An 11056-nucleotide genomic window follows, 5' to 3' on the forward strand; every position below is an offset into this window, starting at 1 on the left:
GCTGTATTAGTGAACGTATTGGTAATAATGAGATTAGTCAAAAATTAATCTTCAGTACATACTGTGGTGCAGAAGTTATGATGTGTGAACGCAATACATTACATTATACATTTCAAGGCCAAATGGCTACTATATATATTATTTTGGTACATGTAAAGGATAATGGTGTAATTTAACTTTGTGGTGTATTTTTCTAACTGATGTTCAGAATTTCACAATGAAATTATGAAGGGTTTGTTTTGAAATTTGGAAATGCTTTCTTGAGGTTCTGTAAAATTTAGAAAGAATCCACAGGATACTGAATTACACGAACACAAACCTATTGTATTTTCATCATCACTGAAAGTGAACAATGAACATATCATGATATCAATTAACCTTTCCACTAGAATCATTAGCGAGGCATCTAAAGAAAAAAGAAATAATGAGGATTGGGACAAAGGAACAAAGAAGTAGTCTGTAACTCTTTCTTGCAATTGTCTCTAATACTTTCATGGTGACCTTAATCAACGTCTATGGGAGCCTTATGCACTAACAGGTAATTGTATTCATGTGTTTTTTTCTAATTCATTCACCAGTCACTGACAAGGCTTTCTACTTGTTGCAAATTATAAAGATTCCCCTCATATAACGTCAGTTAGTGGCCAAACAATTGTCGTTGGGTGGGAAAGATGTCTTCTGACACCCTCACGTATGTTGTTCTACCACTACCAATCTGTGTTTGCAATAGTGGCCCGGTGCACCCTTAAGCAATAGTGGCCCGGTGCACCCTTAAGCAATAGTGGCCCGGTGCACCCTTAAGCAATAGTGGCCCGGTGCACCCTTAAGCAATAGTGGCCCGGTGCACCCTTAAGCAATAGTGGCCCGGTGCACCCTTAAGCAATAGTGGCCCGGTGCACCCTTAAGCAATAGTGGCCCGGTGCACCCTTAAGCAATAGTGGCCCGGTGCACCCTAAAGCAATAGTGGCTCGGTGCACCCTTAAGCAATAGTGGCCCGGTGCCAAGCAATAGTGGCCCAGTGCCCCTTAAGCAATAGTGGCCCGGTGCACCCCTTAACAAATGGGTGCACCTTGCGGTGCCCAGTGCACCCCTTAAGCAATAGTGGCCAGTCACCCTTAAGCAATAGTGTGGTGCACCCTTAAGCAATAGTGGCCCGGTGCACCCCTTAGTTAATAGTGTGGCCAGTGCACCCTTAAGCAATAGTGGCCAGCGTACCTTAAGCAATAGTGGCCCAGTGCCCAAGCAATAGTGGCCCGGTGCACCCTTAAGCAGTAGTGGCCTGGTGCACCCTTAAGCAATAGTGGCCCGGTGCACCCTTAAGCAATAGTGGCCCGGTGCACCCTTAAGCAGTAGTGGCCTGGTGCACCCTTAAGCAATAGTGGCCCGGTGCACCCTTAAGCAATAGTGGCCTGGTGCACCCTTAAGCAATAGTGGCCCGGTGCACCCTTAAGCAATAGTGGCCCGGTGCACCCTTAAGCAATAGTGGCCCGGTGCACCCTTAAGCAATAGTGGCCCGGTGCACCCTTAAGCAATAGTTGCCCGGTGCAGAACAAAGCACTACATACATTTTTAGAAGATTTTTTTTCTTTTTCATCTTCCTTGTCTTTCTCCATTTGTCGCTGTCTCTCCCTGATCATGACCAGGCAGTAGTGGCGCTGGTAGAAGTCGTAGATGACAGACAGGCCCACGTTACTGCCGAACGTGTTACTGGGTGGCTGGTCCGTCTGTAGCGCCAGATCCTGCCAAAATGGTAACACCTTTAAATAGGTGGTGGTTGTACGGTTACACAGATTAAAGTCAGATTGTTACATGGAATACTATACAGAACGGTCTCCAAACACTTCACACATGCTGCGTATCAGTTTAAGGAAACCAAATTTTGATGGGTATTTGGTGAAATCGCTATGGTTGAATTTTGTCAGTGAACACCCGCCTTTGCGATTAATAATTACGATTGGAAATCACTAAGAAATTAAAAAAATTGTCTATATCCAACAAAATGTAACAAAAGGCAGGTAACTTGAAATTTACAAATCATAAAGGTTTCTTGACACCTTTCCTTACGTAATTGCAAAAATCACTTGCCACTAAAAGATGCAAGAGAACAATATATTTATCTCATCCAGTTATTAATAGACTTTGTTCATAATAACTTACAAACAGGTTAACAAATGTAAAAAAAGAACAGGACCACTTAACTGTGTATCGATCTAAACGAGCCATCCTAACCTAACCTAACCTAACCATAAGGTTTCGTTAGTTTAGGTTGTCTGTTTGTAAGTTATTTTGCAAAATTACCAATACCCACGCTGGTAATTTTGCTTTTCATTCATTGACCGGGTAAGTGAATGACACGTTTTCCGTTCCAGTCAGAAGGATGTCGTTCATTACCATCATGAAATTAGCTAAAAAATTTCCTAATTTATTACATCTAACATTTAAAATTTTCTCAATTTATCAATGTCACCTACCTGCTACTGTGAAAAAAACACATTAACTAACTCTTCTATTTTCCTTCTACTTAAAGAAAAAAATTACTTTGCTGAAACTGCATTATCTAAACAGTGAAAAAAAAGAAATTTATGTGGTGAAAGGAAACCAAAATATGAAATGAAAGAAAAATATCTTGATATTAATACGAAGACATGGGGCAATACATCTCATGCTTCAAGCAAGTCATTATTCATTTCAATTTTTAGACACGGGAAGGGATTATGAACTTTGCTTGAGTGATAATTAACGATTTTTTTTCAAATGAAAACTATAACACCATTAAATCTATTTTAGTAAAACAAAAATAAAAAATCGAGTTAACATTCTTACAGTGCTTCTGTTCTACTACTACTGCCCAGAACAGAAGACCTTCATGTTAATGATAAGTAATGGTACTTTGTCGACACTCTTCACATAATTACCCAAGACTTTCGAATTATTATGTAAACCAACACTCACGGCAGTAAAAGAACTCGTGCTGACTGGTAGGTGCAGTCAACGTCCAGTTCTGAAGGTTTACTTGTGGTATAAATTATATTTTACTCTTTTTTGTTGAAACACATTTTGAATTATATTTTCTTGTATATCTACGCACTTAACATAACTTGAAGGAATCATTTTTATAAGCATATTTGAAAATTAGTTATATTGCTAATCATGGGCAGTTGGAACTGTAGCCGAACAAACCCTCATCTGATTATAATGTCACGTGCAATCTTCCAACAGATCTGCGTCACCCATCAGTCGCCTGTATTAACTCATTCTGCCCTCTCCTTGTGTATTTTTCCTTCTAATTTCTGCCTTTCCATGTAAGCAAATACTGCCCCCATTTCTTTCTTGCTCTCCATCATTATCATCCTTCCCACCGGCACCTAATCTGTAATTTACCTTACCTTTCTAGGGATGCGAAGGGTCTGAGAAACTCGCTCGCTGAAGTTGAACGGGTTTGGCTGTGTGTCTAACTTGGCCAGTTGCTCTGCTGACATGATATTACCGTAGATTTCCTCCAAGTCCTGGCCTACGTCCTGCAGGTGCTGTTGATGTTCTTGTTGGTACTGTTCCTGATGCTGTTGCTGATAGTGATTTTTCTGTGTAGTAAACTGCGTACTATCTTCTGGGAGTAGGAAGGTGGAGAGATAAGAGAATAATAAGTGAGCTGCTATAGTGGCATGCAAGATAAGAAAGTTGACATCAATACAGTGGGATATGGCAAAGGAGAAGAAGGAAACTCGTGTTAGAATCCGGGTCATCGTTCATACGGCGAGTTTTCTCAAAGTTTTTAATTGTTGACAGTATATTGTAATTAAGATCATAAGAATGGAGGAAACTGCAGCGGGCCGACTGGCTCATAGTGGGCAGTCCCGTTTACACCCAACCCTTATCGTTCATATGTTTGAAGCTCTCCAGCGTATTCGAGTTAATGATGATGTTTGGTAACTTATTCCAATATCACTATATAATTATCATCACTATCATCATCATCAATAGATTTTTAGTCATTTGCATGTAAACAATAAAATATTATATATCAACAATAATAGACTGATGGACGAATCCCTAATTTTCTCCACAAACTGGAAACACAAGGCGTGCTAAATGGACTGATGATGAGTTAGCTGGACTCGGTAAAAAAACTACTACGACCATATAGTTGGCACTGTTAATGAGTTAATCCCTTATAGAGGTTCACGCTTGCTTAAAAAACTCGAATGAACAGGCTTTGTGTGAAATAAAAGAAAGTCTAGAATTGCTTTGGTTGTCCTTGTGGCGCGGTGGTATCGATCCCTCTTCACACGCAGAGGTCCAGTGTTTGTATATTGAAGTCCGCGTGCTATATAAGAACATAAGAATGGAGGACTCTGCAGCGGGCCTATTGGCCTATACTGGGCAGTCCCATTTACACCCAACCCCTATCGCTCACATATCCACCCAATCTATGTTTCAAGCTATCCAGCGTATTCGAGTTAATAATGATGTTTAGTAACTTGTTCCATTCATCCACTACTCTATTCCCAAACCAATGATTACCTATTTCGCGCCTAAATCTAAATTTGACTTAATAAAAACCGACCTGACCTAGCTCAGTACCGCCCTGACTTAGCTTAATACCGACCTGACCTAGCTTGGAGAAGGACGTGCCCCTAAGTGCTCGTGTTAGTGACCATAGGAAATGGCCGCCTTGGATCATTGTGTTGTGGGGGAAGAGGGACGGTGTGTGAGGGAAGACGACCCCCTGGCCACTCTGTTAAGTCAGCTGGAACAGTTGAGGAGAGAGAAAGACCTGCGAAGGAGGACCAAGGATGGAGAGTGGTTATCTCCAAGGGGACTAGGGTCAGACTCGGGAAAGCTGACCAGGGTGTGGAGTGCAGTAGCCCCTACCAAGTGTTGGAGGAAGCTGGCGGGGAAGAGAAGAGGCAGGACAGTGTGGTGCATGGAGAGAAAAAGCTGTTGATCAAACCCTGCCCAGTGATAAGGTCGTGGTAGTTGGGGACAGCCAGGTGAGGTTCCTAGATAGGACTTTTTGTGTGTTTTCCTGGGTCTGAAATAGGGCATATAGGATCTTGTCAGGGGAGGGTACCAAGCCAGTAGTGTGTCTTAGTGTAGGAGTTAACGACATAGGAAAGGTTAGGAGTGAGGAACGCTTCAAGAGGTATAGGGAGGCGCTGGGGAAGGTTAGAGATAGTGGAGGTATCCCGATAGTATGTGGTGTCTTGCCTAAAAGAGGAGTTGGCGGTGAATGGCTGTCCAGTTTAAAGACTTCGACATCTTTTGAACTGCCCTCTCGAGAGAGCCAGACAACATTACCACCCCATCCCTAGATAAATATACTGCATCCCCAACATAAAGGTCGTTTCTGCTGTAAAAGTTGTCCCAATTGTCAATGAATGGGACTGATATTGACTTGCAATATCTGTCAAGACGGCCGTTGACACCATCTGCCCTTGACATCCATTCACTGCCGACTCTCGTTCTAGGCAGGACACCACATATGATAGGGATCCCTCCCTTAATCCTAATATGTTCGATATTTGCCTTGAACATATCAATGAGCTCCTCACTCCTACACCGGCCAATATCATTGTCACCTGTATTAAGACAGATAATGGGTTTATTCTCATTACCAGACATGATTCTGTCCATCCTGTCTAAAAAATCATCATATTTCTGTCTTTCTTACAAAAGGCTCGATCTAGGTGCCTTACCTGAGAATCACCAACAATTAGGTTTTTTACCTTCCTCGTCAGCCTTGACCTTAACTATCTTACTGTCGATTTCGTCCTCCAAAGGACTGAAAGAGCTAGTACACTTAAGCTGCTTTATTGGCCTTCCTCACGACCAGTCTTGTCGCCCCTCTCCTCACAAACTTCCACTGGTCGGTATTGTCGGTGGACACAAATTCTCCTCATCTCACATCTTCCTCCTTCAGCCTCGCAATTTCTTCCTTGAGTCACATATTTTCGCCCCTTGGCCACACAATTTCACCCCTTGCCTTCAGAGCATAGAGCTGTTCCCCGCTTGCACTAGACATTGTAACACTGCTTGGTAATCCCGGAGGTAATTTGTCTTAACCCTTTCACACTTGAGGTCAGATGATTCAAGCTCTAATCAAGATAAAAGCTGATTTTACATTTATATATACAGTACACATTTTATATCAAAATATGTAATATACACAAGTAAATCAATGCAAACAATAATCACCCTCGAGTACCGGGTACCCGACTCCCATTCGTGATGGTCCGGTGTCGATACCTGGCAGCAGACGTGATTTTTGTTTACATACACATATTTTACATAAACCTTAATCAACACAAAAATAAATTCTGATACAGATCAATATATATGAATAGTTAGTTACCTTTAACCTGAGAAGTTTGTTGAACAATTGCCTGCAGCTCCAGATCCTCTTTTTGTATGACTCGGGAGGGTAAAGTCAGCAGGTGGATAAGAAAATCTCCAGCTTGTAACGACTGGTACTGGCGGCTCTTGAAGTCATAACTAACCTCCGAGTTTGATTTAGCACTGGTGCTGATCAGCCTGACTTCTATTTCGGGTTCCAGTTCCTGTTGTGTGGGAGAGAAAGTTGGTGTAGGTCAGTGTCACCTGCAACTGTTCAATGCCACCCTCTGCTAAAAGAGGGCCATTAGAGAGTAAACCATCTGTTGCTGGCAGAAGGTCTGTGCATACCAGCGTAACCTGCTGTTGACTGTGTTGTCATAGTTAACAACACCTGCTCCTGTCAAAGGATTAGTGGCCGTCAGAAGTCTCTCAGGACTATTGTATTTGTAATTGGGGAACGTCTACCTGTGGATGTCGTCTGTCATCAGCAGGGGCAAACTTCGACCTGCCTACTATACCTTGGTTAGCCTCGAACATTCCCCGATTTTCCCCATCTTCTGCACCAAAGTCTGACAATAGGCTTGGAAACTCCAAGTTCTCTTGAGTCTAGATGCCATGTCAGCATTAAAAGGACTGGACTATCTCATGTCGAACTATTTTAAACCTTTTTTTTTTAATTATCTATTGTGGCCAATTTGAATGTTTTATATTGGTTACAATTCTTCCTTATAATAATTTATTTTGAATATTACCTCTGCACTACTGAGCATATGGTTAATAAGAATTGTGATGTTAAAAGGCCTGGCACTTAATAAAATACAAATGCTACTTATATGACGAACAATGATACATGTATAAGTAACGTGTTGCTGGAACACAAGTTAGACCTACTCAATCTATGTATATCCATTTTTTCAATATGATTGTGCATTATAAATGTATATTTCAACGACTAGATACAAACACTATGTATATTAACAATATTCTTCTATAACAAGCATGCAGATATACTGTGTATGTCTAAGAACATAACTCTTTCGGGTCTGTGTACACTTTCTGCATCCTACAATACAAAACAGACGCCTTAGAATTTGTTGGTCCTATTTTAAGATAACCCAAACTAATTACATAAGCGTAGCATCGTGTGCTAAATACTTGGTCTTAAATTTTTTAACTGAAGTCAATCATTATTGTACTTATGTGGTTTCTTGGTGCTAATATGCAGAGAACCACCTTTAGTTCAGTAGGAGAGGCCAAAATTTTGTTCGAACCTAGAAAACAAATCCCAAAGAAATGATTTTGGCGTCATCTGGTGCAGAAATATGTCCTGAATCACATATTTAAAATCCCCATCAATTTCCTTTGGGGAATTTTTTTTACAAGGATTTAAAATAAGGAACTTCCATGGCTATGTTTTTCATTTTCGGTCAAGTGAATTAGGGGCGATTAAGGGAAAACCCATTTGATAATGCTTTTTAATCACGTTGATAACCACTGCAGTTTCTATATGAGTCATTGAAATTCTAAATAAAATATGCAAAGTCATCATTGGCGGGGAGACAACACACTATGGACTGGTTTCAGATGCACAATCCATTTGATAATGGAATTCCTGAACTTCGATCTCTGTCTAGTGGCATGACAGCTAGCGAAGGCGATGTTATCAACTGTGATGAAACTGAGAGGGTGGGCCTCGAGATACAGAGCATTATGGACAATCAATCTGTGAGTGATGCAACCATCAAGAGAAGTCAGATGGTGTGTACACTAAATGACTTGAAACCTGGAATAAAGTAGACAAGCAGGTGGGTCAAATCGACCCACTGAATTAGCACAAAGAGAGTATTTGTCTGGTTGGCACAACTGGCTTAGTTGACTTGGCCATGATGGACAAGCTATCCCGTTACCTCAACAGATGGAGATATTCTCGACTTCATCTTACAACAAACTGAACTTACAGCTGCATGCACGCGACAATGCCACGAGTGATGTCAAGAACACAGCATTGGTTCTCAGTGCCATGCTCACAAACGGTGAAGCCCTTCCAACACTCCTCTTTGAGAAGCCTGGAGTCCATACTGCTGACCTGACAGAACTCTGTAAGTGGTTGGAAGAGGCAGAGGCTCACATTATACCTGCGTGTCGTAATGGTATCAATAGACCCTAATAGTGTCGTTTTGCTTTTTCCTTTATAACCAAGGGAGTTAAGGGTCCAGTTTCGGGTGGGTGAAAGCGGCGGCTTACACCTTTACACACCCTGTCTGAGAAATAAGGTGTCGCACTCTGCCAAGTGCTTGTTAAAGCACATGCTACAACAAGTGATGATTCCCTTAGTAAATTAGGTATGAAGCATGGTGACATGGTAGGCAACCCTCTGGCTTATTTAGTCAACCTTGATTCCCCGTCCCCAGAGCCCAAGCCACAATATTCAGATGGTGAAACTTCTTCCTGTTCAAGTTTGGTCAGGCTTAAGGTCCAACCCGACAGTCTCGACATGTGAAATGAGTGTCATTCTCTAAGTTCCATTATCAGAGTGCTTGATGAGCTGCCTCCTATGCCAAGTGTGATCCGAGGGCATTTCATAAGGTTATACTATGTGATACATAGTACGGTCTCCCTTTTTGTCAATCACAGTGGGAACATGTTGGATCTAACTAATTTTGGATGGTGTAACGAGGAAAGTTTACGGAATCTCTTTACTACCTGAAACTTTTACCCGCACAACTTCTGTCAACACGTGAATGCGGTGGTAAGTGTGACTCCAAGTGCTGTGGTTGCAAGTCTGATGGCGTTTATTGTCTGATTTTTTCCCCAAAAGAAAGTAATCATTGCCAGAACAATTGAACTACTAGTTCATAACCCCACAATCTCATATTGTATCTTTGACTTGCGTGGTAGGATGAAGTCTGGGTGAAGCGGACACTAGAATTTGTACACATTAAATACTGTGTTCCTAAACATGTACTACAGTAGGTGATATCTGACACGTCTAAATTTTCACCTGGTATGTGGTACCTTCACTATTCTTATATTGAGACAATAGTTTTGGGCAAGAAACCCAATTGCTATTTGTTTATGCTCACTCATTTCATAACCTTTGTATTTCTTAAAGGTTTTTTAAATGCCATGACTACGTTACAGGTACAGCCATTGCTATGATCTCGTGATTGTATGAAGATGGTTGTATTCAATGTATTTTCATTATATTCACCCTCAAAAAGAATATAGTAATTATTACTTAACTTGTTTACTCGCATCATTTCTACAACTTCTAGTTTCCAAGTTATGTAAGACCATTTTATTATTTTGAGTATTTTGGTGTACAGCGATGACAGCCATGTTAGATTTACGCCATAAGATTATGGCCGATCACAAAAGAGACATGTCCAACGTGTCTAGATCCAAAGTTATGGCTGCTTCAGGGTTTTTCAATGCCAAATCGCGGCCATCTTGAATTTAGCCCCCTAGCGGGTGGTTGTCCCCTATTTCATAAGTCTCCCTGTGTTATAATTGAATCTTAAGGGTCATATAACTCAACTTACGTGTCAGACCAGATATTAAATTTGAAGCATGAAATCATGTTACCTTATCAATTTGGCAGTCAGTGGGCATCATACTTTAACCTTACAAGTTATGCAGCTCAGGGTGTCGCTTTAATTACACTTTATGTCCACCAGGAAAATTTTTTTACCTAGACTTTCAGATGGTTGGCAAGGCAAGAATCACCTGATATTTTTTGTTCAGTACTTGGTGATAAATCTATCAAAATTTCTCAATTCCAGTATAACTTAGATAGGAAAGGATGTTGTGGTGCTCCTAACTTCCATCTATAAATTATTGAGACAAAACAAGAAAAGTCCAAAAACCTACAAAAGAAAAGATATAAAGTAGGCTGTAAGGAAATTCTCATGGGACAAAATAAACAGCATTACGTTTCCCACATTACTACACAATATGGGAAACAGGCCGGGACAAGTTCTAGGTTGTGTAGAAAACGAGAAGTCGGACTTACTTCTTCTGGGTCAGGTGTGTCCCGTTTTTTGAGTCGTGTGCGAGAAGACATGCTTGGCTGGCCGATGTCGATGTGAGTCGTCCGTTTATTACACTGATTAAGGAAACTGTTCACTTCAGGCAATAAGCTTCATAACTGGGCTTTGATACAATATGATTTAGTTCATTCACGTTAGTTGGCTTCACTTGCTACAGGCTGAGATCAATACTGTATGGCGTGCTTGGTGTGTGTTGCGGGGGCGCCGGAGACAATGATCACCCAGCTTAATTGTGTCTATCTTCTCCCTCCCAACTGCTGATGGGTACAAATGACTCTTTGTGCGCATGTGTTGCTCTGATGTTTTACTTCCAGCGTCTCTTCCTTTATGGGTAGCTAATTACACACGCCATGTCCTAGTATTTGTGTTTTGAAGACTGGAGAAGACTGACGTTGCATGATCATTGGCATTAGCAGCGCTTAACTCTGAAATGATTTATAAGACGGATTTTATTCAGTTGTACACACTGTAGATGGGAAATTGCCTCAATAACAATCTTAATAATTTCAATGTGTATTTACTAGTACTTAAAAATATATATATTAGGTGGACAAAAGCTCCTTCCCTCAGCCTTCCCTCTCTTTCCCCCTCTGGCCCCCATCCCCCGTCATACGCACGATACAGATCGCCATCTGCTGGGCGATTAAAACACTTCCCTCAGTTGCTTCGTTATT

At 41.2% G+C, this 11056-nt stretch overlaps 1 protein-coding gene across 1 annotated transcript; it reads right to left on the reverse strand.

Annotated features, from left to right (window-relative positions):
* Positions 1 to 1350: 1350 nt before the first annotated feature.
* On the reverse strand, positions 1351 to 10800 carry LOC121858582 (dynein intermediate chain 2, ciliary-like). The gene is made up of 4 exons (XM_042355073.1): positions 10346 to 10800; positions 6353 to 6557; positions 3387 to 3607; positions 1351 to 1739 (listed from the first exon to the last, which is right to left on the reverse strand). Exons 1-4 carry the CDS (start codon positions 10394 to 10396, stop codon positions 1473 to 1475), a joined length of 744 nt encoding a protein of 247 aa, XP_042211007.1. The 5' UTR covers positions 10397 to 10800; the 3' UTR covers positions 1351 to 1472.
* Between the last annotated feature and the right edge of the window lie 256 nt (positions 10801 to 11056).

The sequence above is a fragment of the Homarus americanus genome, unplaced genomic scaffold, assembly GCF_018991925.1.
Source record: "Homarus americanus isolate GMGI-L3 unplaced genomic scaffold, GMGI_Hamer_2.0 scaffold74, whole genome shotgun sequence".
Classification (NCBI taxonomy): domain Eukaryota; kingdom Metazoa; phylum Arthropoda; class Malacostraca; order Decapoda; family Nephropidae; genus Homarus; species Homarus americanus.